General features: G+C 33.8%; 1 protein-coding gene across 1 annotated transcript in view; it reads left to right on the forward strand.

The window, feature by feature from the left end:
* Positions 1 to 3,898: 3,898 nt before the first annotated feature.
* LOC136027592 (annexin A13-like) overlaps positions 3,899 to 27,941 on the forward strand; it is a 65,176-nt gene continuing 41,133 nt past the window's right edge. Inside the window, exons 1-2 of the mRNA XM_065704987.1 lie at positions 3,899 to 4,150; positions 15,208 to 15,618. Coding sequence (XP_065561059.1) covers positions 3,935 to 4,150; positions 15,208 to 15,618 — 627 coding nt within the window. The 5' untranslated portion in view covers positions 3,899 to 3,934. The remainder of the gene's footprint in view (positions 4,151 to 15,207; positions 15,619 to 27,941) is intronic.

Genomic DNA, 27,941 nt, shown 5'->3' on the forward strand with positions numbered 1-27,941 from the left:
TTGAAAATATTTTAAACATTAAGGTAGGCAAGAGGGGGTCCACCTCCGAATGGTCAATGAGCATGGATTATCCTTCAGGGAAAATCAGTGGCGGTTCTGGACTATTCAATTTGCTAATGCTCACAGTAAGTATTAAGTATTATTGTATAAGTATTACAGTAAGTAACTTACTGCCAGCTACGATATATATTTTATTTTAATAAAGATAAAATTAAAAAAATACACAATGATTATGAATGTTAAATTAATGACTTAAAATTTGTGCCCTTAATTTGCCTGCACCTAGGGCGAGTTTTGCCCCTTTTTTCAAGTTGAGCCCCTTTCCTCTAAAACGAACTTCGGGGAAAGGGGTGTTAGAAATCTGGTGAAAAACACAAGCCTAAATGTTTTTTTTTAAAGGCGTCTGAAAATTCTGATGATTCCATTCTCTTGTTAGTCTAAGGGAAAATTAAGTTTTTTTTTTGAAAGGGGCTGTCAACCAAAGTGGAAGTTTGACAATCAACTAGGTCATGTTTCTTAATTAATTGGGTCAATGTTCAGCTGCTTTCACTGTTAAGACTGTCTTCACTTTCTATTCTTGTGTTACTATTAGAAGACAGATGTCAATGAGCATGGGCAATCCTTCAGGGGAAATCAGTGGTTGTTCTGGCCTTTTCAATTTGCTTGTACTCACAGTAAGTATTAAGTATTATTATATAAGCATTATAGTAAGTAATTTACTATTCATTCATTATTATTATTATATTCATTTAAAATGATATGGTCATTTTTGTTTGTCACTGCATCAGCAAAATTCTGAAAACTATTTCCACCACATGAGAGAACAAGTAATTTTGTAAAAAAAAGATATTAGTAGTTAAAAATTCATGGAAGGATTTGAGAAGCATCGTAATTGTTCAATACGTATTCCTTGTTTATGTACTGTTCCAAAGCTCTAACACATTTCTAATGATTTTGCAATCAAATTCCTTTGTATTGATTGTAATGATTTGGCAATCAAATTCCTTTTCAATACCTTTATATTCTGGTTCTACTTTCCGTTGCTTTATAAATTTAATTCCTGAGACAAAGAAAGTAAGTAAGGAGGAACTATTCTTTATTGATTTAATTAGCCTGTTGAAACCAACTAAAATTGATACAAATCATATTTTTAATAACGTTATAAAACATATCAAAGTTTTGAGCTGGACAAAGTTGGTTTTTACAGAACTGGTTAAGGAACCAAAAGAATAGCCATCATACATCGCTGAACCTAAGGATGTACTTATTCTGAGTTAATAATTTACAGAATATGTAGCAGTTCAGCTGTCCCTATCCTGGGACCACACGAGGACTCTTCCGCCTAATGGGGGGGGGGTGTACCAAGTAGTTGAGAAGTAAAGATTTTGCATTTTCTTCTGTTTTTTTTTCTTCATTGCTTTGTAGTTTTTGTGTCAACTATAATACCATACTACTTTTATTTTTAAGGTTACATGCTTGCAAAGAGGCAACTGTAAACACAACGTTCAACTAATAATAAATTTAATATTTTCTCCAATAAAGTAGCCTAAAATTTCTAAGTCTGCTGCCTTCATCAGGAGTTTTGGGTTGATGATATTCGTACTCGTACCAATTTCAAAACGGATGAATGGAGACCACAGATTCAGATGATCCTCTAGTTCGACTTTTGCCGTTTTCCTCGGGCTATCCAAGGTCTTTCAGAATATATAATGGTTATCTTACTATTCAGAGAGATCTTTCGAAAATCATGTCTTTCCCCAGCCAAATAGCATTAACCATCCTAAGCCGAAACATATTCATTAAGATGATTATATACAATGAGGAAAATCATGTGCTTTTCTATAAGGAAGGGATTAAATATTTTTGTTTTCGGATAAAAAAAGCATTCCAATACTTTGAATTTGGAAAGGAGGTAGGTCATAAAACCATTAAATAAAAAAAAACAAGTTATTTAACTGAAAGTTAGGAGCGACATTAAACTTAAAACGAAGAGAAATTACTCGGTGTATGAATGGGGCTGTTCCTTCCTCAACGCCCCGCTCTTTACGCTAAAGTTTGACTGTTTCTCTCAATTCTACTTTATAAAAAAGTAAATAACTTTAGCGTAAAAAGCGGGACGTTGAGGAAGGAACAGTACCTTTCATACACGGAGTAGTTTCTGTTCATTTTATGTTTTAATGTCACTCCTTACTTTCAGTTAAAAAAAACTTGTTTTTTTATTAAATTTATGAACGTTTTTGAATTAATGCATGTTTGATTTTGGCTCTCCACAAATGAATAATTAAAACGAAATTTGTGTATTATTTTTTTTTTTGCTAAATTGCTTTTTCTTAGTTTTGACAGGACGATTTTAAGAAAAAGGGTGGGAGAGGAGGCCTAGTTGACCTCCAATTTTTCGGTTACTTAAAAAGGGAACTTAAATTTTTAATTTTTAACGAATTAGTAAAAAAATATACGTAAATTACAAATTAACTTACGTAACGAACTTCTATATTCGTGTATTTTTATTATGTATATGAGGGGTTTGCCCCCTCGTTAAGCTTTAATCTTGTCCCAATTCTCTAAGATTGACCCCTGAACCACAAAGGCTGTAGAATAAATAGTTGAAATTACTAAAAATACTTTAGCGCAAAGACCGAGGTATTTAGGAAGAGGTGAACCCCCCATATGCGTAATAGTCTCTGTTCGTTTTAAGTTTTAATGCTGGTCCTTACTTTCAGTGGAAAAAAACTTTTTCATATTTATTTTTTCGTTTTTTTTTAAATAATGCTAGAAAACCCTGCGCCCTCTTCATGGAATTTCTCTTCTCCCACGACAAATTCCTGCAAGGGAAGATCCTCCCACGTAGTCCACTCCCCTCGACCCCCCCCCTGCCCGACCCAAAAATCCCCCTGAAAAGGTCTGTACACTTCCAAATAACCATCACTGTGTGTAAACGCTGGTCAAAGTTTGTAACTTGCAGCTTCTCACCCGAGGACTGTGGGGGAGTAAGTCAGCCCCAAAGACAAAGTTATTATGTTTTTCGACTATGCTGAACAAAATAGCTTTCTCAGAGTTTTGATCCGTTGACTTTGGGAAAAAAATGAGCGTGGTAGGGGGCCTAGTTACCCTCCAATTTTTCTGGTCACTTAAAAAGAGCACTAGAACTTTCAATTCCCGTTAAAATGAGCCCTCTTGCGACATTTTAGGACCACCTGGTCCATACGATCACCCCTGGAAAAAAAAAACAAAACAAACAAACAAACAAATAAACACGCACCCGTGATCGGTCTTCTGGCAAAAAATACTAAGCTCCACATTTTTGTAGATAACATCTTGAAACTTCTATAATAGGGTCTTGTGATACGATGAATGCGATGGTGTGATTTTCGTTAAGATCGTATGACTTTTAGGTTCAGAAACCTAAGAAACAGAAATTACTCCGTATATGAAATGGGTTGTCCCCTCCGCAGTCCCACGCTCTTTACGCTAAAGTTTGACTCTTTGCCACAATTCTACTTTTTAAAACAATTAAAAACTTTAGCGTAAAGAGCGTGGGACTGCGGAGGGGACAACCCATTTCATATACGGAGTAATTTCTGTTCGTTTTAAGTTTTGATGTCGCTCCTTACTTTCAGTTAAAAAAACTAGTTTTTTTTTTATTTAATACACGAAAACTACAAGCCTTTTCGCTGATTTTGAAACTGAAAGTGTAAGCACTACTTTAAATGAATGATTCAGTATTCAATCGATTACTAATCTGGTTAGATTTAAAAGTATCTGGCAATAAATTAAATCTAGTGTCATTTTCTTTCGATTAGATGAGTCATTCACGATAAGTTAAAAACCAAAGTCAAATGTACACTTAGTTATCTTGTAACAGATAAGGAGTCTCAATAAGTGACACGATAGAATCCAAGCAAAAAATTAGTACGTAAATGATAATTGTTCTATAATGAGCTATCCGGGTCTTCCGTCAAATCCTGAGAATGGATATAACTATAGCCCGAATGGGTCTCAGTTTGGACAAGAAGGGTTACAAAGAAGCTCCTACCCTGCTGTAAACTATCCTTCACCTCCACAAGCCCCAAATTTAGGAATGTATGGAGGCATAGGCTTTGCTGAACCTAACCAGAGACCATCTTACATGCCTGGCTCAAACCAAAGTTCTGTAAGTATTTAATATGGTTTCAAGGCTACTGCTGGAATACTTATTCGTAAAACGTGGTTCTATATTAAAAATTTATTGTCTTTGTAATTTCTTACCTTCTTAGCGTCAATTTTTGTTTCCTTGTGCTTCAAATTTCTGGAAATTTCCGCTTTCAATAGAAGTTTAATTTTTATTGAAATAATTATTTATTTGTGAGAGCAATAATTTGACTGTTTCCTTTATTTTGTTCTCAATTTTTTTATTCCAATAAAAAGATAAAGATCTGACGTCTAATTTTTAGAATAAATTAGAAGGTCAGGCTGGATTGATGAATATGACATTATCTTTGAAAAGCGGGACACATCTCTTGCCTAGGGCAAAACTGAGTTTGCTTGTCCTTCAGCTAGGGCCCGCTGTGTGTGAGATGAAATGGGGTTTTATTTTATATTTCGAAAAGGGCTATCTGAAGCTTTTCCGTCAAGCTCCCGTTTCTTTCAGCCACATTTCTGGTTTCAAATGAAAAGTTCCGTTCAAAAGTCAGCAGCCAGTCATCAGTTCCAAATTTATGTTAAAATGGAATCAGAAAGTGGTCAAGACACACCACAGTTCCATGAGGCTATTGCCCAAATCCTTTCTTACAATAATAAAGAATAATTTAAATATAACAGAATTATTAAATAGAATCAATAATTAACTAGTTAATAATTAAATAGTTAAATAAATTAAGTTAATTAATATTAAGTTAAATGAATTAAATAACTAAATAAATTAAATGACCAAATAGAATAAACAGAAAAAATAAAATAACTTAAAAATCCCTTAAAAGTAGCCTTTTTTCATAGCTCTAAAAGTGCTACCATGTAGAGGTGCTAGTCATTTCTGTTTTTTGTCTCAGTTGAACCCATAATTTCATATATAAGCTTTTGAACTAAATTAGAGATGTGAATTTCCTAACCTTGATTAGTTTTCCGTTGAAAAAGAAATTGGAGCTCACCTTTTGATACTTTTTCAAGGTGATTTCACAAAGGCTATTTTTAACAGAACAATCAAAATCACTTTACTTTCTTGCGTTAAGTAGCCTATATTACGGAATGGCAATGGGAAACTACTATTACTAGCGTCTCAACTCTATAAATATGACTGTAAATATGTGGTGAAAAAAACTTCTAAAAATTTGTACCGATTATAGTAAAGTGCTTGTTACAATCTAGTTTTTAAATAGCTTTAGAGGGTGGAATCTCCATTCTATAATGAGTGACAGGGTTGCAGGAGACACAATTGGGCTTCTGTCCTGCTTTTTCTTCTGCTGTCGATTTCAATTTGTTTCAAGAAAGCTGTAAAAGTCTAACCTTTGTTATTTCTATAAGTAGCGTGAACCTCCAGCTATATTGATGAATAACTTCGGTAACTTCGAAGACCAAACTGCCTTTTCATGAGGATTTTTATATTTGTTTCACTGTCAATTAAAAGGTTTCATCCCTATTTTGAATTGTTAAGTTCTTGCCAGTGGTCGAAATAATGATTTTTACTTGTCCACGAGCTTGATATTGCAGCTTGGAAGGTAAAGTAGAGTTCAAAAAGTCTAAGTCAGAGAGGAAGGTCTGCAGTTGTTCCACCAAGCCTTTTGTTTCTTTGAGCCATGCTTCTGCTTTCGAGTGGAAAGCTCCGTTTGATCAGACAAGCAAACACTTATCATTTTCAAATTGAGCATAATATGAAAAGCTTATAATTAAAAAGAATGGGGCATATTGCCATGTGTCCCAAAGTACTCCCATCTGCTTTTAAAAGCTATAAATTAAAAAAACAAAATTCCAAAAAGAAGTTTTCTAAAGAAAAGTAAAGGCCATATTAAACTTAAGGTCAGAAGAAATAGAAAACTAAAATAAAACAAACTCAAAACAACCAGCAATTACTATTAAAGAATACAAGAAACCCAAAACAAACAGAAGTCAAATAAACAATTATAGCAAAAAAACATACAGCAGGTACTAATATCAATGTATCAATAAATCTCAAAACGAGTAAAGTTTAGGATTGATATGCAAACCAAGCTTAAACGAACAAAAAGATTTTGCCATTGATGCATAAATGAAACCCGAAACGTCAGAAATTAAATAAACAATCATAGCAAACAAACAAACGATAGTTACTAATATAAATGAGGAAATAAATTTTAAAACGAGTGAAACTTAAATTGAATATGCAAATCCAGCTTGAAACGATCAAAAATTTCTACAAGAAGAGTTTGGGTTTTGCCTCCTTATTTCACTGTAAAAGTCTAAAACGTACTGCGTCATTGGCACTTTACTGAAAACTTTACTTCACTGTAATTTTATTTTCGATTGTGCAATAACTGGAAAAGAAAATATTGGTAATATAATAGGCTTTAGAACTTAACAGCTAGAGAAGGGGGCAGTATCCAAACTATTGTTTGTAGTGAAGCTATATTTGTCTTGAACGGTCTTGGAAAGAACTAATAAAATCAAACTGAATATTTGATACATAATGATATTAATTGCTGAAAGTTCATCAGCTACAAATTTAATTTTGCTGTAATTTTTATGTTTATTTTCATTGTGGTAATAAGTACAAAAGAAAACGTTTGTAATATAATTCGTTTTCAGTAGAGCGCCAATGACGCAGTAGGTTTTAAACTTTTAAAGTAAAAGAAGGAGGCAAAACCCTAACTCTTCTTTGAAGAGATTTTTGTCCGTTTGAAGCTGGATTTGCATATTCAATTTAAGTTTCACTCGTTTTAAGATTTAATCACTCATTTATGTTAGCAACTATCGTTTGTTTGTTTGCTATGATTGTTTATTGAATTTGTATTCCTGTGGGTTTCATTTATGCCTCAATAGAAAAATATTTTTGTTCGATTTAAGCTTGATTTGCATATTTAGCTTAAGCTTTAATTGTTTCGAGATTTATTTATTGATTTATATTAGTACCTGCTATATGTTTTTTTGATGTGATTGTTTATTTAATTTATGTTCGCTTTTGGGTCTCATTTATTCTTTAAGAGTAATTTCTGGTTGTTTTGAGTCTGAGTTGTTGTAGGTATTTATTTCTTCTCATCTTAAGTTTAATATGGCTTTTATTTTTCTTGAGTAAACTTATTTTTCGGAAAGTTTTCTCTTTTAATTTAATTTCTGTTCGTGTTTGATGGCTAAAGTTTCGAGTTTTCGAAATTTCCTATTTCAAAAAGTTTTTTCTATTCTAAAATAAATTAACAGTTTTGGTAAGAGCTAATAAATTAAACTAAATATTGGATATATATTAATATTAATTGCTGAAAGCTAACCACCTCTAGTTCCAATCATTTTTGCATTCCGTTTTTGCCAGATTTTCGGGGAAATCCCTAAAATTTCAGGAATAGTGACAGCTGTAGGGCCTTGTGGGCCTATTGGTAAATCCTGGTCTCTGGTTTCACTGTAATTTTCATTTTATTTCTAATGTTATTATAAGAACAATAGAAAATATTTGTAATATAATTTTTTTTAGAAAAGCACCAAATACGCAGTAGGCCTTAAGCTTTTGTTGTTAGAGAAACGGGCAGCAACCATACTCTTGTTCACAGTGATGACACAATTTAGTAGTAGTACATAATCCCTACTCCCTAAAAACGACCATGGTCTAACAACCAATCCTTAATCAAATTCTCACTTGTTTTTGATTTCTATTATTCCAATTATTATCAAACAGTCCGTGGCAACGAACTGTAGTAAGGAGCGATCCGGCTCAATAGTAATCAAAACTAAAAAAACAGGATTTTGATACCAATAGTCACATCGAAAGAATTGCATTTTAATGCTGATTTTAAATATACAAGTTTCATCAAGTTTAGTCTTACCCATCAAAAGATACGAGCCTGAGAATATTTGCTTTATTTTAGAAAATAGGGGGATATACCCCCTAAAAGTCTTAGAATCTTATCAGGAAACACACCATCAGATCCAGCATATCAAAGACCCTACTGTAGATTTTTCAAGCTCCTATCTGTTGAAATGTGGAATTTTGTATTTTTTGCCAGAAGACAAATCATGGATGCGTGTTTATTTTTTATTTTTTGTTTTTTTTTCCCAGGGGTGATCGCATCAACCCAGTGGTCCTAGAACGTCGCTAGAAGGCTCATTCTAACGGAAATTGGAAGTTCTAGTGCCCTTTTTAAGTGACCAAAAAATTGGAGGGAACCTAGTCCCACTCCCACGCACAAGTTTTCCCCAGTCACCGGATCAAAATTTTGAGATTGCCATTCTGTTCAGTTTACTCGAAAACCTAATAATTATGTCTTTGGGAACGACTTAATCCCCCACAGTTCCCGGGGGAGAGGTTGCAAGTTACAAAACTGTGACTATTGTTTACACATGGTAATGGTTATTATGAAGTGTAGAGACGTTTTCAGGGGGACTTTTTCGTGTTGGGATGGGGGTGGGTTGAAGGGAGGGAGATATATGGGAGGATCTTTCCATTGAGGAATTAATTATGAGGGAAGAGAATTTCCATGAAGGGGGCGCAGGATTTTCTAGCGTTATTTAAATAAAAACAACGAGAAAAAAATATAAAAAAATTACCTGAAAGTAATGAGTAGCATTAAGACTTACAACGAAAATAAAAAATAAAATACACAAATATAGAAGTTCGTTACGTAAGTCAATTCGTAAGGCACGTATGTTTATTACTAACAAAAACGTTCGTACAAAAAATTAAAAAAATATAGTTGTATTTTTAAGTAACAAAAAATTGGAGGGCAAATAGGCCTCCTCCCCCAACCCTTTTTTTTATCAAAATCGTCCGATCAAAACTATGAGAACGCCATTTAGCAAAAAAAAAATAATATACAAATTTCGTTTTAATTATTCATATGCGGTGAGCCAAAATCAAACCCTTGCCACAAGATGCTTTTAAAGAATCCACCCTTATTAGAATTGATCTACGCAATAAAGCAGTCAGTTCGAGAAGCAATTGAAATCAAACTTCAGATTGATAATAATATTTTCTTAAATAGGGACTTAGGGGAATATTCACTAAATACTCTATACACAAATTTATTCAAAAACAATCTCACAAAATATTTAAAGAAAAGCAGTAGACATTAACACAGTACCAATTAAAAAAAAAGACCTCTGAGGCTAGCTGCCAAAAAGGGAATATTAGTAATAAAAACGTCATTTGTATTATTCTTTTTTCATTTCAATGAATTGCCTTGTTTCAACTCACTTTGTTTATCAGTCCTGGTTGATCTTCGCTGAGGTAAGAATGTTGGGACTAATTAAAAAAAAAAATTATTTTAATTTTATTTGTCGTATGTGGTCGTCTTTCTTCTCTTATATATTTAAGTTCCGCTGAGGCCAGTCCTTGGACATAGGGTCAAAATATTCATTGAAATTAGAATTCCACTGTCGTACAAAAAGACTTCCTTATTGTTCTTCTTGTTTTCGATGTTTGCAATGGAAAGGCAGTGTGGTCTCCGTCGCTATTTATGGGATTTCTCCTCTATCACAAAAAGTGTGTGCTAAGTAAGATTCGTAAAGTATATTCGTCTTCAGGGGTGAAGGGCAGGGGCAAAAGTAAGGTTTCGAGCCTGGGGGGGATTAAGGAAGGTGCCAACAAAATTGTCCAGTTTGCCGACAAATGTAGATACATCAGCTAAATTGAGACGCCAAAGGCTCTAAGTCGTCGGCACGTAGTGACCACAGCTAGTAACTTTGGGTGGGAGGGAGTCACCCCTCCTCCTAGCTGTGCCCCTAGCGAAGGGTTAAAAAAATGTACTAATTGGTAAACCTTTACAGTTTTAATAGCCTCTAAAATATTTACACTTTATGCATTGTATGAAATCTTTTAGAGTAGGAATATCTATCTTCGTCAATGTAGTCATGAAATAGTTTATAAATGGCAATAAAAGTAATACCTTCCCTGGGGCTCGACAACTATTATTATAGTCTTATTTGCGTCTCTCACTCGGTAATAGACAAAAAAAGTCATTCATCATTTCAAAAACAAATATGAGGCGTTACGTTTTGAGGCAAAGCAACATAGCCTTATCTTGGGCCTGCTACACTTTTTGAACTAGCTGCAAATGTTAAATATTGTTTTGGGGTAGGGCAATATAGCCTTGTCTCAATATAGCCCTATGTTTACCTTGTCTCTGCATGCTGAATTTTAAAAAGTAACATAAGGTAAAACTATAGGAAATAAAGCTGGTTTTAAACTGGAACAGCATATTTGAGACCATGTTTAAGAAACGAACGATCACTTTTCAAACAGTTCGTGGTAACGAACTGTGGTAAGGAGCGACCCGGCTCAATAGTAACCTAAGCTCTAAAAAATTGAATTTTTATATCAATAGCTACATCAAAAGAATCGCATTTTAATGTTGATTTTAAATATATTAAATAAAAAAAACAAGTTTTTTCAACTGAAAGTAAGGAGCGACATTAAAACATAAAACGAACAGAAATTACTTCGTATATGAGAGGGGCTGCTTCCTCATCAACGCCCCGCTCTTTAAGCTAAAGTTTGACGCTTTCTCTCAACTCTTCTTTTTAAAACAGCAAAAAACTTTAGCGTAAAGACCGGGCGTTGATGAGGAAGCAGCCCCTTTCATATACGAAGTAATTTCTGTTCGTTTTAAGTTTTAATGTCGCTCCTTACTTTCAGTTGAAAAAACTTGTTTTTTTATATTTAATTTCTGAACGTTTTTGAATCAATGCATGTTTTGATTTTGGCTCTCCGCAGAGAAATAATTAAAACGAAATTTGCATTTTTTTTTTTTGGCTAAATGGCTTTCTCATAATTTTGATCGAATGATTTTGATAAAAAAAGAGCGGGGGATGAAGCCTAGTTGCCCTCCAATTTTTTGGTTAATAAAAAAGGCAACTAGAACTTTTAATTTTTTACGAATCTTTTTATTAGTAAAAGATATACGTAACTTATAAACTAGCTTACGTAAAACAATTTTTATTCTCATGTTTTTATTACACATATGAGAGGGTTGGCCCCCTCGTCAGTACCTCTCTCTTTACACTAAATCTTAAATTTTGGCCCAATTCATTAAGAATGAGCCCTGAATCACAAAAGCCGTAGAATAAATAGTTGATATTACTAAAAATACATTAGCGTAAAGAGCGAGGTATTAGGAGGAGGTGAGACCCTCATATGGGTATTAATTCCTGTTCGATTTAAGTTTTAATGCTGCTCCTTACTTTCAGCTGAAAAAAACTTTTTCATTGTTTTTTTTTTTAATAATGCTAGTAAATCATGCGCTCCCTTCATGGAAATTTTCTTCCCCCATGACAAATTCCTCGATGGAAAGTTCCCCCAGTATATCCCCCTCTTTTCAACCCTTCCCCCCAACCAAAAAATCCTCCTTAAAACACCTGTACACTTCCCAATAACCATTACTATATGTAAGCACTGGTCAAAGTTTGTAACTTGTAGCCCCTCCCACGGTGACTGTGGAGGAGTAAGTCGTCCCCAAAGACATAGTTATAAGATTTATTGACTACGCTGAATAAAATGGCTATCTCAGAATTTTGATCCGTTGACTTTGGGAAAATAATAAGCTTGGGAGGGGGCCTAGGTGCCCTCTAATTTTTTTGGTCACTTAAAAAAGGCACTAGAACTTTTCATTTCCGTTAGAATGAGCCCTCTCGCAACATTCTAGGACAACTGGGTCGATACTATCACCCCTGGGGAAAAAAACAAAAAAAACAGACAAATAAACACGCATCCGTGATCTGCCTTCTGGCCAAAAATACAAAATTCCACATTTTTGTAGATAGGAGCTTGAAACTTCTACAGTAGGGTTCTCTGATTCGCTGAATTTGATGTTTTAATTTTCGTTAAGATTCTATGACTTTTAGGGGGTGTTTCCCCCTATTTTCTAAAATAGCACAAATTTTCTCAGGCTCTTCACTTTTGATGCGTAGTACTAAACATGATGAAACTTATATATTTAAAATCAGCATTAAAATGCGATTCTTTTGATGTAGCTATTGGTATCAAAATTCCATTTTTTAGACGTTTGGTTTCTATTGAGCCGGGTCGCTCCTTACTACAGTTCGTTACCACGAACTTTTTGATAAGTTTCATCAAGATTAGTATTACCTGTCAAAAGCTACAAGCCTGAGAAATTTGCCTCATTTTAGAAAATAGGAAACACCCCTAAAAGTCATACAATCATAACGAAAATCACTCCATCAGATTCAGTGTACAGGAGAACCATACTGTAGAAGTTTCAAGCTCCTATCTACAAAAATGTGGAATTTTGTATTTTTTTTTTTTGCCAGAAGGCAGATCACGGATGCGTGTTTATTTGTTTTTTTTCCGAGGGTTATCGTATCGAGCCAATAGTCCTAGAATGTCGCGAGAGGGCTCATTCTAACGGAAATGAAAAGTTCTAGTACCCTTTTTAGATACCAAAAACAATTGTGGGCAACTAGCCCCCCTCCCACACTAATTATTTTCCCAAAGTCACTGGATCAAAATTCTGAGATAGCCATTTTATTCAGTATAGTCGAAAAACCTTATAACTATGTCTCTGGGGACGAATTACTCCCCCACGGTCCCCGTGGGAGGGGATATAAGTCACAAACTTTGATCAATGCTTACATATAGTAATGGTTATTGGGAAGTGTAAAGACTTTTTCAGGGGGATTTTTATGGTTGGGGGGAAGGGTCGAGAAGAGAGGGATATGTTGGGGAAATTTCCATGGAGGAATTTTTCATGGGGAAGAAAATTTCCATGAACGGAGCGCAGGATTTTCTAGCATTATTTAAAAAGAACAATGAAAAAATAAATATGAAAAAGGTTTTTCAACTGAAAGCATTAAAACTTAAAACGAACAGAAATTATTAGGCATGTGTTCACCTCCTCCTACTACCTCGCTCTTTGCGCTAAAGTATTTTTAGTAATTTCAAACTATTTATTCTACGGTCTTTGTTATTCAGGGGTCATTCCTAAGGAATTGGGACAAAAGTTAAGCTTTAGTTTAAAGAGCGAGGTACTGACGAGTGGGTGAACCCCCTCATATATGTAATAAAAGCATGCGAATACAGAAGTTCGTTACGTAAGCTAATTTTTAAGTTAAGTATATCTTGTACTAATAAAAACGTTCGTAAAAGATTAAAAGTTTTAGTTGCCTTTTTAAGTAATTAAATAAAAAACTAAAAGTTTTTTAAACTGCAAGTAAGGAGCGACATTAAAACTTAAAACGAACAGAAATTATTCCGTATATAAAAGGGGTTGACCCTCGAAAATTAAAGGTTCTAGTTGCCTTTTTAATTAACCAAAAAATTGGAGGGAAACAAGGCCACCTCCCCCGCTCATTATTTTCTCAATATCATTCGATCAAAACTATGTGAAAGCCATTTAGCCAAAAAAATGAATATGCAAATTTAGTTTTAATTATTCATCTGCGGAGAGCCTAAATAAAAAACGTTCAGAAATTAAATAAAAAAACAAGTTTTTGTAACTGAAAGCAAGGAGCGACATTAAAACTTGATACGAGCAGAATTTACTTCGTATATGAAAGGGGCTGCTTCCTCATTAACGCCCCGCTCTTTACGCTAAAGTTTTTTACTGTTTTAAAAAGAAGAGTTGAGAGAAAGAGTCAAACTTTAGCGTAAAGAGTGGGGCGTAGAGAAGGGGACAGCCCTTTCATATACGGAGTAATTTCTGTTTGTTTTAAGTTTTATTGTCGCTCCTTACTTTCAGTTAAAAAAACTTATTTTTTTATAAATTTAATTAAAGAGAGGAACAAAAATGTTCTTGTCATATACTATTTTAAAACACAAGGGGGTTGAAAACTTGAGTATTTATTGAATGACGGAGATATAGAACGGAATCATTGCTCTCGTAATTATTTTTTGGTGAATCAAGTTTCAGTTCCTCTTAAGTTTCTCTTTTTTAATTTCAGTTTCGTGCTTATTTTAGGCTTCATTTCTTCAATAGTTTAATTTCTGTTCATTTTAAGTTTGACTTATTAAGTGACTTAATTTCTATTAAATTTCAGTTGTAATAACGTTCTAAAAATTGATTTAAAAAAAATCGTCAAAAAGCTTTTCATAATTGATCATTGTTAAATTACGCATAATTAACTTTGCTGCCATTAAATACAGTCCTGATAAAAAATAACCCTTTAATAAGGTAATCTAAAAAGAACTAAGTTTTTCTGATGGAAAAAAAAGAACAAATACGGACTGATGACATTTCTCTTTGTTTGCGGGATTATGCAAAACTAGCGCTTTACTGAGAACACAAAGGAATATAGGATTTTTCACACCGAAGAGGGATAAAAGGCCATCAAATGTTTTTAAGCTATAAAAAATACTACATTTTAAGATGTTTGTATATGGTGTGAGTTCGCATAACTTGGTACTGTACAGGTTCTGCAAATTAAGCCCAGTATAATGTATTATTGTTTTTGGTGTTAAAAACCAAGAAGAATAATTAAAAAGGATGAACACGCATCATTCACACAACTTGAATTCACATCGATGACTATAGTATAACCCAGGCATTACTTGTGTATTTCAACTAGACAAATCTATCTACCTATTTATAAAACCGGTCTGAGTACGGCCTAAGATATAAAATGTTGGAAAATAATTGATCCCGTCTGTCATTTTCTTCTTGAAGTAAAAATGTTAACAAATAAAATTATTTTGTTTGAATATGCAGAAATATTAAACGTAAACAAATTTCATTAACAGTATATAGAGTTTCGAAAGTAAAAAAACTGCTAAATGAAAAAGGTATAAGAATATTTCTCCAAAGAGGAAAATTTAAAGTGAAAAAAAAAAGGAATTACAAAGACAGGAAAACAATGCCATGGCCTATTAGCAGCCGAAAAGGCAAGTCCAAAAAATTGTCGTGATTAGATTTTTTTTTTATAATTTTAATATTCAAAGAATATTAGCGAACTCTGGAATAGTATCCCAGGAGGGAGAAAACGACACTAAACTCTAACATTATTTTATCGTTTCTAGATAAAAAATTTAGTAAATGTTCCCCACATCACAATCTTTGCAATATGTATGTCAAAATAAAATATTCCTAAAATATTCTTAATTTTCAGCCATACTACAATCCCCCGTCGCAACAGTTCAGCCAACAAATGCCTATGTCAATGCCTTCATCTACTCCATCCCAAACACCGCAGTATGGTATTCCAATGCCTATGTCAATGCCTGCCTCTGCTCCACTACCATCACATCAGTTTAATACGCCTATGCCATCACAGCAGTTCAATACACCAATGCCTATGCCGATGCCAATGCCTGCGTCTGCTCCACAGTCAATGCCTTATTCAATGCACCAACAGCAGCAATCCAATCTGTATCACACGCCACAGCAATTTGGCCACGTACAACCTGCTTACCCTCCAGTATCACACGTTTCCGCAGCAGCAACTAACCCATGTTTCACACCGCCAACCAGCGTAGTTACTCCTTCAAAGAATTTGTCTTCAAAGACTGACAGTGGGAAGGTAGATCTATTTTGTGTCCCATACTCTAATTTATTATCGATCTTTCTGTTGTTTTTTCTTTTTTTCTTTTTTTTAATACCGCTACAATGAAAAACGAAAGCCATTGAGGGTGAAACAGCAGTTCCAATTAGTTAGATTGTTAAGTCTTTACTAAAACAATCTCTTTGTTTTATTTAATCATAGGCAACGCAATGGTGCTGCTTGAGTAAAGAGTGAAATGGGCTTTATATATTATTTTTTTCACCGAGGCACTTCGTACGGAAGGAGTGGTAGTATTACCACCACTACTACTACTACTAAGGGTGAGGATATTAAGGTCGTTATTGAATCAAAACAAGTTATGTGTAAGCAGGTTGAGATTAATAATATCTCAGGAACAGCTTAGAGTATTCAGTTAAAACTCCTAGGATATGTTAAGGGAGACGTTGAATTAATGAAAAGGCACGATTGCATACCACTGCTACTAGTTGTAGTAAACTACTGCTACGATACTACTGATGCTACTAATATCACTGCTATTGCTAAGGCTAATGGTGCTGAGGTAAAATTTACCGGGATTATTGGGGGTTTGGGACTAAATACAAACACCTTATCAAAAGAGCGTATCAGCAATGTTTCAGAAACGTTCTAGAGTATTGAGTTGAAACTTTGAGAATACCGAAAAAGGCACTATATTAATACTACTACTGCTAACATTTATACTAATACTAATACTACTAATACCATTAATCTTCGGCAACTGCTGCTGGTATTGCGATTACTATTATTGCTAATTCTAAGGGTATAAAAGTAAATCTTTCAGGGGGTGGCGAGGACGGTGTTGAACTTAATTAAAATACTCTACGTGCATGTACTTTGTCAAGAGGGCATGTCAGTAATATTTAGGAACGGCCTACTGCACTAATTTGAAGCTTACAGGGCATTATGAGGGGTTGTAGGATTGAATCAAAACACACAATGCACATGCAGGTTAGGAAAGGCGTGAATCAGCAATATCCCAGCAATGTCTTAGGGTATTAAGCTAAAATTTTTCGGGTTACTAATATTACCACCACTTTTCCTACTATTTCTAGTACTACTATTGTTACTATTGAAGTATCCAGGTTGTGCATCCAGTGCATCCAGGTTGTCAATATTGAAAAGGCAGGATATCTTACGACTGAAATAAGGTATAAAGGAGAAACTTACAGGAAAGCTTATGTTGCTATAACACTATTCTAAGAGGCAATTTTTGCGTGATGGTTGTCAAAAGGACACATCAGCCATACTTCAAGAATGTGTGAGGGAATTAATTTTAAACTTTCAGGGCTACCACTATTGCTACTACCACTACTACTGCTGCTGTTTCTGTTGAATTAAATAAAAAAGATTTAAGTACATACAGGTTGTCAAAACGGTATAAACACAATGTCTCAGGAGCAAAATAACATATAAAGTTTTATTTGTCTCAGAAAGGTGAGGGGGTGTGTATAAAACTAAACAAAGATATATTACTTTTTTCCAGATTTTCTAAAGGGTGTATGTGTAATATGCCAGGAACAGCTAGGGCTGTTTCGTTGGACCTTTCAGCGCCTGTTATTGGACATGTTCAATAAATAAAAGGATGCTATGTTCATCTAAGTTTGTCATAAGGGCATATTTGCAATTTCTTTGGAATTGATTCAGCTATTAAGTTAAAACTTTCAGGGCATGCTGTGGGGAATATTTGAATAAATATGGATGCAAAAAAGGAGTAGGTGGAACGTACCAGAGTGGTTGAGGGCATCGAGGTGATCTTTTCTGGGGATGTTAGGGTATTTTCTGTGTAAAATCAAAACGCGCTATATGCAAGCTGTCAAAAAGGCGTATTAGTAATATCTCAGAAATGGTACTAAATAAAGATATTAAACAGAACCACAGCTAATACTGTTACTTCTACTATATACTACTACTACTAGTACTACTGGTAATGTGACTATTTACGACATTGACTCTTTGCATTTGTGACTCTTTGCTACTAAGAATATTTGTAATTGTGACTCCGACAACTTGCAACCCTAACTTCAGCTACTTGTTACTGCGACGGTGACTACTTTAAACTGCGATTGCGACTACGTGCAACTTTGACTGACATTACATCTCGCATCTGTAGCTACCCGCGACTAAGACTGCAACTAATTTTGAAGGTGTATGTGAATATTTGACACATTCATTGTGACTATTTGAAACTGCAACTACTTGTAATTGTCACTACGGCTAATTGAAATTGTGACGGTGCCTAAAAGACGGTGACTACTTTTAACGGCAACTGCGACTACTTACAAATGCTACTACGGCGACTGTACCTCCAACTACTTATGGCTACGATTGTGACCACTTGTAACTTTGATTGTGACTACATGCAACTTTAAGTGCAATTGCTATCCACTTCTGCAGCTAGTTATGACTACAACTGCCACTAATGTTGAAAGTGGCTACGAATGTTTGAGACATTGAATGTGACTATTTGCAACTGCAACTGCTTGCGACTGTTGTTACGGTTAATTGGAATTGCGACTCTGGCTACAAGCGACTGTGAATTCTTTTAACGGTAACTGTGACTAGTTGCGACTACTACTTTTAAAACTGCATTTGCTACAACTGTGACTGTAGCTCCAACTAATTATGACTGCGACTGTAACTACTTGGAACTGTGAATACGACCAAGAGCAACTTTGTCTGCACTCCTCCCTTCTGCAGCTTCTTACGACTGCGACTGCAACTAATTGTGAAAGTGGCTGTGAATGTGTGACACGTTGACTGTGACTATTGAAATTGCCACTGCTTGTGATTGTCGCTACGGCTAATCGGAATTGCGGCTACAAGCGACTGTGACTAACTACAACTGTGACTATTTGCAACAGATAATACTGCAACTCTGACTACTTGTAAATGCTGTTACTGAAATTGCAACTGTAACAACTACCGCTATTGCTACTACTACTACTAAACTGCTACTACTACGAAAATTTTTCTTGTACCCATCAACACAAAGCTTTATAATGCAACTATTGTTGAAACATTTGCAAAATCTTGTCGAAAATATCAATAGTAAGCCAAAGCCAGATTCTTATAGAAAATATAACAGGATTTATGATTTTAAGGATATAAGGATTCAAGATTTAAAAAGGTCTATATAAAATAAAAATGAAATTAAATTAATTAGAAGTATTAAAAATAAACAAAAAAAGGTTTTCAAAGAAAAGTAAAGAATTATATTTAACAAAAGACGGTAAAAAATAAATTTAAATCACATTCCGAGCATTAAACTAGCATAAACCACTATCCATAAGGACATGAAGTCCAAAACGAACAGTAATTACAATAAATATTCAGGTCGAACCCAAAGCCAGCAAAAACTACCAAAAAGAGGAGTTGGGTCAACACCCCTGTTCGTTCTAAAATCCAGATCACAATTTTCACTTTATTGAAAACAAAATATTGTTTGAAACTTTCTTCTTTTGTAGCTTTTATAAATTTGAAATTACCAAAAACTTCAGAAATGAATATAATTATATACTGAACTGTCAAACCACATTCATAGTTTTTTTTCAGTGATCTTGAATTTTTTGATTTTTTCGATGAATTTTTTTTGAGGCTACTAGGAATAAATACACATAGCTCAAAATAAAATTGTTTTTGGTAAAGTGAAAATTATGTTTTGGTCTTTAGAAGGCCCAGGGGGTGATATCTTTCCTCCTCTTTTAGGTAGTATTTGCTTGTTTTTACTTTGACTTGGTTGTTTTTTTTGTAATTTATGCTCATTTTGGTTTTGATTTATTGATTGATTGGTTTGATTTTATTGATTGATTTATAGCCTTAATAGTTTCATACTTAAAAATAATTTCACTTTTATTTCTGCTCATCTTTGGTAAAGACGAATTACATTAAACAAAAGACAATCAGAAATAAAGTCAAGTCATATACCAAGCATAAGACTGCCACAAATCACTACCAAAGGCCAGAACGAACATTAGTTACAATTAATATTCAGGTCAAACTCAAAACAAGCAAAAATTACCACAAAGAGAATTACAGTAGTGACATAATAGAGAGTGTTTTCTAAGAGACGTAGGTGTCTGTTAAGTAATTGAAGTTGAGGGTCACACAATCATGCATGACTTTCTAGATTTGTTAAAGTATTGAAAAAGAGTTCAATGTGTCAAAATCGAGGGTATTATTCATTATTAATGGATGCTTTTACTCTATTCGATATTGAAGGTGCTAACAATGGCAAAATAAAGCCTAGAGTGACTATTCCTGCAGTAGAAATTACAATGGGCTTCGGCTAATCCTAGAATGTGACGAGATTTTTGCATGATATGTAATATCCTTAAGCAAATTCAAATCGGAGGAACAGTCATTCTTTACATCAAAAGTGAATATAATGCACAGACAAATATTACAAGACGGATTAAATGCATTATTGAAAAATATTGATGACAACGATCTGAATCAATCTATAAAAAAGGAGTAATTTAGTTACTAGCGAAATCTGTTGTTAGTTTATAATTGGTAGTGATGGTGTCAGGATTAAAAATGACTAGATTTGGGAAACCAAAAATCATACGGAATTTAGGGACTGCAGAAAAATATTTGATTCTAGATGATGATTTTCTATCGTTGTATCTTCCAAGGAAAATATTTTCTCAAAGAATGCTGATAGATGTAATGAGAAATAATGCATCGTCTTTTGGACTATTACATGAAACTCTTACGTCGTGGCCCAGATACATTTACTCAATTTATTGACATACTAATTGAAATAAAAAACTCGTATTGTGATTTTGCTTTTAACCACCACATAGACGGCCATCTTGTAAAGCAATAACAAATATGTTGAATAGGTTTATTGACGTCACTGACTTACTCCTAGCAACCATTCATTTTCCCCAGTCACTTTGTTTTTGAAGTGACACAGTCTATATAGAAAAATCTTTTACACATGTCCATTAGGCTTGTTTACATTGAGCAGCTGGTCATCCTGTGAGAACTAAACTTTTGCTGATTTCTATAAGCAGAAGTGTAGATTATGCAACCAATATAAATTGCACAAAGGATACGCAGTGCAAAATAAAGACTGTAATTCCTAACTTGAAAATATTTGTGATTCTTATAATAGAGGTATGCAATGTTCTAATTGCGAGTATGAGAAACGTGATGAATGGGAAAAATACTTACCCTGGCAAGATAGTAAAAAAAATTAAACGTGATTTCAGTTTTTTGTTAAGGAACTGGTTTCTTTGGGGTTTTTAATTGTTTTGGGAAGAAATACCTGGTCGCTGATATAATAAAGGAGTCTCGTTTTTACGTCTTTGTTGTGAAAAAACCAGCTACTATCGCTGAGTTAATAAAGGAGTCTGGTTCTTACGTCTTTGCTGCGAGGATACCAGCTACACTGATTATAAATCTACTGACTTTTATTTGGCTTTTAGAGAAAGTGATTCTTCGTATTAGAAATTTGTGTACGAGATTGCTTCAAATAAGCAAATTGAAAAACGTGAATTTTATAATGTTAATCAGAATAGTATTATTGACTTTACGAAGAGGTATAATAAAAATAGTTACATTATATTGTACAAAATGTGACTCTGATTTTGCATACCAAGATGGAATACAAGTTAAATCCTGACGAGCTGCCGCCACTTACGTTAACGATGGTTTCCTATACATAGTGGAAGAAATATAACGGACACAGAGTTTTGAATATAAGAACTTTTATTTATAAGTGAATTCACAAGCATTTTCAAACCATTTCACTCTTACGCCCCGGATATTTATATTATACAAGTAGAAAAGAGTATTATCAAGTAGAAAATCAAGGACTATCACTACAAATACTAAGAAATTCACAGTAATTATATCCACGGCATCAAAAAATAAAATATAATATTGCATGAAAACCACAACTCTTTGTTGATAAATCTTGTACATGCTTCAAATTTTGAATAATTGATTTTCCACTTTTCTCAAGAAAGTTTTTAATATGAGGCACCTAGAAAGTATACGGTAGGCCGAGAGGATCAAAAAGTTTGCTATACTTCGCTGTTTGAAAGATGCATAGCCTATGCGGCGTCTTTACAGTTGATGGGCTACTATTAACAGTGATAAGGATATTGTAAACGCTTTGAATATGGTCGAGAAGGCCCGATGGTATAGAAAAGAATTTTGAATTTTGATATATAGGGATCCGAATTGAATACATTGACTATTTGATTTGTGTTCATGGTGCCAAGTTTAATATAACACGGCTATCAGGGGTAATTAGGTTTCAATTAGAAACCCAATAGGTTTCAAATAGATTTAATGAGAATATTGCAATATTCTCCTCTAATGGTTTAGCAGAGTTAAACCTTAAACGTACTGTGCCTGTTCGGACAATAGTCATATCTTGAGTACTGGACAAATCCAATACAATAACACCATGGGTTTTTGCAAACATTTAAGGTTATACCATTTTCAAATAATTGCGAGTCTTGATCTAGGGAATGCATTGTCAATTCATATGAGGTCCCGTAGGATTTATCAGCATAAATTGGAGAGTGGAATTCCATTTACTTAACATAAGAGAGGTGAAAGTCCCAACATTTCAAATTTACGTGGATAATTTGTCCATTATCCAATCGCACTGACACTTTTTACATAAAGCAACTTTTGAACGAATATCCTTATTAATAAATGACAAATAGGTGTAGATAAGTGTACCGTAGAAATATGTCGTTGATTCGTGATTGTATGAGGAACGGGCAATTAGATATTATTTCCCCCGGCTCTTAAGTTCTCAATTGCCAAAGCAACATAGCTTATAACTTGTTGTTATTGTACTCGAAGTATCTCCGAGGTTAGAGAGACAGTCAAATCGGGTACAGTACCAACTACATTTCGAGGAATAAAATTGAACAGTGCAAGTTGTAGCTTTATACTAATCTTAACTTTTTGTGGCGACCATTGAGGTATACTAAATATCTCATCATTTACTTTCCCAGCCAAGTGTATATCTTTAGCTGTCGCATCTCGAAGTATTATGGTAGTGTCAGTGGCTGCCTTATATATATATATATATATATATATATATATATATATATATATATATATATATATATATCCAATAGCCATACCTCTAAAAAATTTTATACGACGTTGGAGTCATTAACATGGATTGTCTATAACTTGCTTAATTTCAAAGATTGTTGCTTCTGCTCTCCTATGTTCCATTCTTATAGATACTTATTTGTCTAAACAAATTGTTTAATGTACAATTTTCATAGGATAACCATTTGACTGCACTTGGTTTTTCATTGTTAGATTTTTTGACAGTGACATGGTAATTTATATATATAGAAGTCAAATCTATGAAATAAACAACACTAGAATAAATATGAACATTTACGTTTTCAGAGAGCGGTTGTTGTTTCTAAAATTGTTCATAGTAATCATGTTTTATACTCACATCATCATTTTCTGTATTGAAAAGATTTAGAGATGAGTTGACTGAAGTATGAGATTCTTTATTAGGTAGATATGCAATTCTTAGAAAAAGAGATTCTTTTTTGACTTAACTATTTTTACTTTTGGTTTCTTCTTTGAGGAGACGAATATTTTGTGCTTCCTGCCTGAGTTGAGACTGATGGTTGTTAACATGTTTCTCGCCCTTTTTGGACCTTTTACGCTTTGTCGTGATTTTCAAGCGCTCACCGAAAGATCTTGCGCTGAACCTGAGGTTTTGTGAAATACTTTCTCAAAATCCTTCCCAGAGCCCCAATCATGTAGTGTAGAGGAAGCAAAATCTACGGCAACCGGTGCAATATATTTTATTGCCAGGGGTACTGCAGAGTGAAACAACTTAGTAAACCAATTGCCGAGAAGGCCCTTGTAATAGACCATTCCATAACCCAAATGTCGTCATGGTCCAAGAGTAGCCATATAGAAATAAATATTAGGACAAACAAAAGTATTTTTCTATTAGCCATCTCACTGAAGAGGTCAAAAATGATATGTTATCACATCCAAACCCTTCGTTACTGCTAGAGGATCGCCTAATTCACTTCTTAATATTAACTGACAGAGTTCCAAATACGGCGTGTTGACTGGAATATATTGAAGGTGCTTTATGCTGTAGAGGTGAATGTGTTCATGAGTGGTTTTTCGTTGAAGAGCACGTAAGAGGGGAAAATTTTTTATACCAGCACTGGATGTCTCGACAGATGATGCGTAGGGAAATAAAGTATTTTGTTTTATGAATATACCCAATTTGAATTGCGTATCCTCTGCGCAATTTACATGGGTTGCATAATCTACACCTTTCCTTATATTCATCAACAAGATTATTATTCTCAGAGGATGACCAGCCAATCAGTGTATACAATCATAATGGACATGTGTAAAATGTTTTCGGATGATGACTGTCTCACTTCCAAAAAGAAACTGACTGGGAAAAATGAATGTCTTCTAGGAGTAATAGTGTGATGTCACAATTTTTTTGACTTATTTGTTGTTGCTTTGCAAAAATCAAAATAACGATATCATTTTCTTTGTTTTATTTAGTATGTAAATAAATTGAGTAAATGCATCTGGGCCATGACGTAAAAGTTTCAAACAATAGTCCAAAGACGGTGAATCATTTCTCATTGTATCTCTAAGAATTTTTTGAGATAATATGTTCCTTTGAAGAGATAACTCTAGAAAAGCATTATCTAGAATCAAAAATTTTCTCAAATTCACAAGGTACCGTATGATGTTTTGTTTCTAAAATCTAGTCATTTTTAATCCTGAATCCTTCACTACCGATTATAGACTAACAATAGATCTTGCTAGTAGCAAACTTAATCCTTCTATATAGATTGATTTAAATTGTTTTCTTCAATATATTTCACTAATACATTTAATCCTCTTGTAATCTTTGTATGTGCATCATATTTAATTTTGCTGCAAGACTTTTTCTTCAGACTTGAATTCGCTTAATTATATTAAATATTGCGCAAATATCTCGTGTCATTCTATGGATAGCCAGCAGCCCTTTGTAATTCCACTGGAGCATCAGACACTCTGGATTTTATTCAGCCATTATTAGAACCTTCAATATCCAATAGAATAAAAGCATCCTTTACTAAGAATAATCTCCTCAATGTTGACACACTGAACTCTTTTTCAATACTGAGGCAAATCTAGAAAGCCACGGATAATTGCGTGACCCTCTATTCAAACAACTAGACTGCTAGGTTTACCAAGTTTGGCAGAGCTGTGTCAAGCATTTTAAGGAGTGTCCCAAGCTTTTGGTGACTATAATAACCGTAGCCTAAGTGTATCAAGCGTGCCAACCATAAGGGTACAGCGTGTGGCGCATGGCATCCAATTTCTAACAACGATTTCTACTAAATTTCGGTCTTTTAGTTTTCTTTTTAAGATTTTTGAATTTTTGTAATCCCAGTGGTTAAAAATTTATAAGAAAATTTTTGCTATCATCAGTCTTTTCATACCGAAGTCTTTTCAAAATAATTGATTATTGAAACTAGCCCAAAAGATAACTGTTACGAATATCCACCCCGCTTTAACATATCAAAGATCTTCATATTGACAACTAGATATATAAGTACAAAGCTCAGCAAACTATTTTAGTATTCAAACATTTATTGAGTTCAATTCCTGCATTAGTGTCAAACACATTGGATAAAGTAATTTATTTAAGTGTAAATTTAATCTATGAAAAAATTGGACTTTATATATTACCTAAAGGAAAAATAAAACAGTTAAGTCATATATAAATTTTAATTACTTACATTTGAAAATCGCTTGCTCAGTTTGAAGCTGTTTCAAAACTGATACTGTTGCCTTATAAATAACCAGTATATACAAAAAATATGTTACTGAACCACTTCCAAAATTCTTGTTGTTCAAACTCGGTAAGCTGACATTTAACTAGGACAAGCCTCAGGCATAGAGTCTTTAGTATAGGCAACCTATAGTGTACAAATAAGGTGAGCTGTTTTTGTTACAGGCTAGCTTTGATGGTCAAATAAGGATATATTCATGGGAGATATTAATACTATGCTACTAACGAACAGAAACTACAATAAATAACCGCGTCAAATTCAAAACGGTCAGAAATTAACATGAGTAGGGCTCACTGCAGGTATGCTTTTATTTGTTTTCGGTAAAGCACAAATTATGTCTCATTTTGAGTTTATTCCATTTTTGTCATTTGTTAAACCGCATGCTATTCATTTTAAGCAGCCTAGAATTAAAACAAGATCTTCCACCCTCTGCACTTGCCAGGTAATGCACCTCTTATTGACCCCCAGATTAAAAAATACCTGCACCTTTTGAAATTTTGTTTTAGAAAACTAAATTAAAGAGATACACAAAGATTAATTCCTTGCATGAATCGGGTTATACAGGGTTTGAATACCATGGGGGAAGGGGTACGCCAGACACCGTTTTTATATCCAAAATTTTCTTCACCGAAACTATCCTTAATTATCTACTGGTTTAAGATTTTATTACGAAAAAATAAATAGAACATTCTAGCAACCCATTTGGGCTTATGCAAGGACACTGGGTGTACAAATAGGAAAGAATAAGCGAAGGCTACCCACTTTCAGAAATCACGGCCACCAGGAGGAGCCAGCCAAGGGTGGCGAAGCTGTATTAAGTGTTAAGAGGATTGTGCCAAGATTGGTGGAATTCTTCCACAATTGATGGATCTAAGTGGCACGAAGATGTTTATACGGTGGTGGAAAGGGGGTAACTCGTCGAAAGTGAGATAAGGTGTAAAATATCTTTGAACAAGACACAGTCTTCTCAGTAAAACCAAAGAGAAAAAGATAATTTATTTTCCTATGTTCTGTTTTAAAAAGAGTGCTTTTATTCAATTTGTTTATATTGACGTAATTTCGCAACCATATCACATCATTCCTTATTTCTTGAAAAGAACATTACATCTTTTAAACCCGGGTTGACTTACCTGGGGTTCGATCTTAGCGACAAAATGTACACGGGCAAGAAAATACAATTTTTGAAAAATACACAACTCTGCTTTTTAAATAATTGGTTGGTTCTTTTGAGAAAAATATTGAACCTATAAAAAGGAATAAAAAGCTTTTGAGTCATAACGTAGGGGGCTATTACCCATCTTTATAGTTCGATATAGTGCGTTAAATATGAATATAAAGGATTTTTTAAGGTCTTTTGGACCTTATTAGGAATTGAACGAAAAATGATACCCATAGAAAACCAAACACTCGGGTGGAATTTTCAATATTGCACAAACTGATTAAAAAAGTTCAGAAAAAGAAGTTTTTCAAAGAAAAGTAAATAGCCATATTAACTTTATACCAGCAAAAAGAAATTTCTGCAATAATTCGAATTCAAAGCGACCAGAAATTACTATTTAAGAATAAATGAAACTCAAAAACGAAAAGAAATTAAGTAAACAATCATATCCAAAAGACATACATCAGGCATTTATTTAGATGGAAAAAAACTTAAAATGAGTAAAACCTTAAAATGAGTTAAATCTTCAAAATGAAAAATTGAACATGCAAATTAAACTTGAAACAAACAAGATCACTACAAGCAAGAGTTCGGATACTGCTCCCTCTCAAAACTGTAAAAGTCTTAAAAACTGCGTCATTTGTGCTTTACCGAATACTAATTATATTACAAATATTTTCTTTGTAGTTCTTTTCGAGTACTGTTCGTAATGTATAGTTTTAAACCAAATAGACTTAAACCCATAATGGAGTGTGAGGGGGGGGGGGGTAATAATCAGACTCTTGTTTGTAGTTATTTTTCTTCATTTGAATTTGATTTGAATATTCAAATTAAATCAAACTCGTTTTATTCATCAAGATTTATTTTTTCATCTATATTTTATGCCTGTTTGCTATGACTGTTTATTTAATTTCGGGACGTTTTGGGTTTCATGTTTTCTTTAATAGAAGTTTTTCTTCATTTTGAGTTTGAATTATTATAGGAATTTATCTCTGCTGATCTGAAGTTTAGTATAGCTCTTTAATTTTTTTTTGATAAAGTTCTTTTCGGGAAGGTTTTTATTTCAAAAATGCCTATTTGTTCCTTTTGAAGCAAAGCTGATTTTTCCAATAACTTGCTCATTCTTAAGAATTTAAGACCAAAAGATCCTAAAGGATCCCAAAGGATCCCAAGGCGTGGAATGAATTTCACTGACTGGGTGGGCATATATACCGATTGATTTGGCTGGAATATTGCTATTAGAATTACTTCATTTTTTGTTTTTACTGTTTTATAATTAGTCACCACTTTATGATGGATGCATACAGAGGTCACAG

This window comes from Artemia franciscana, chromosome 1, assembly GCF_032884065.1.
Source record: "Artemia franciscana chromosome 1, ASM3288406v1, whole genome shotgun sequence".
Taxonomy (NCBI): Eukaryota; Metazoa; Arthropoda; class Branchiopoda; order Anostraca; family Artemiidae; genus Artemia; species Artemia franciscana.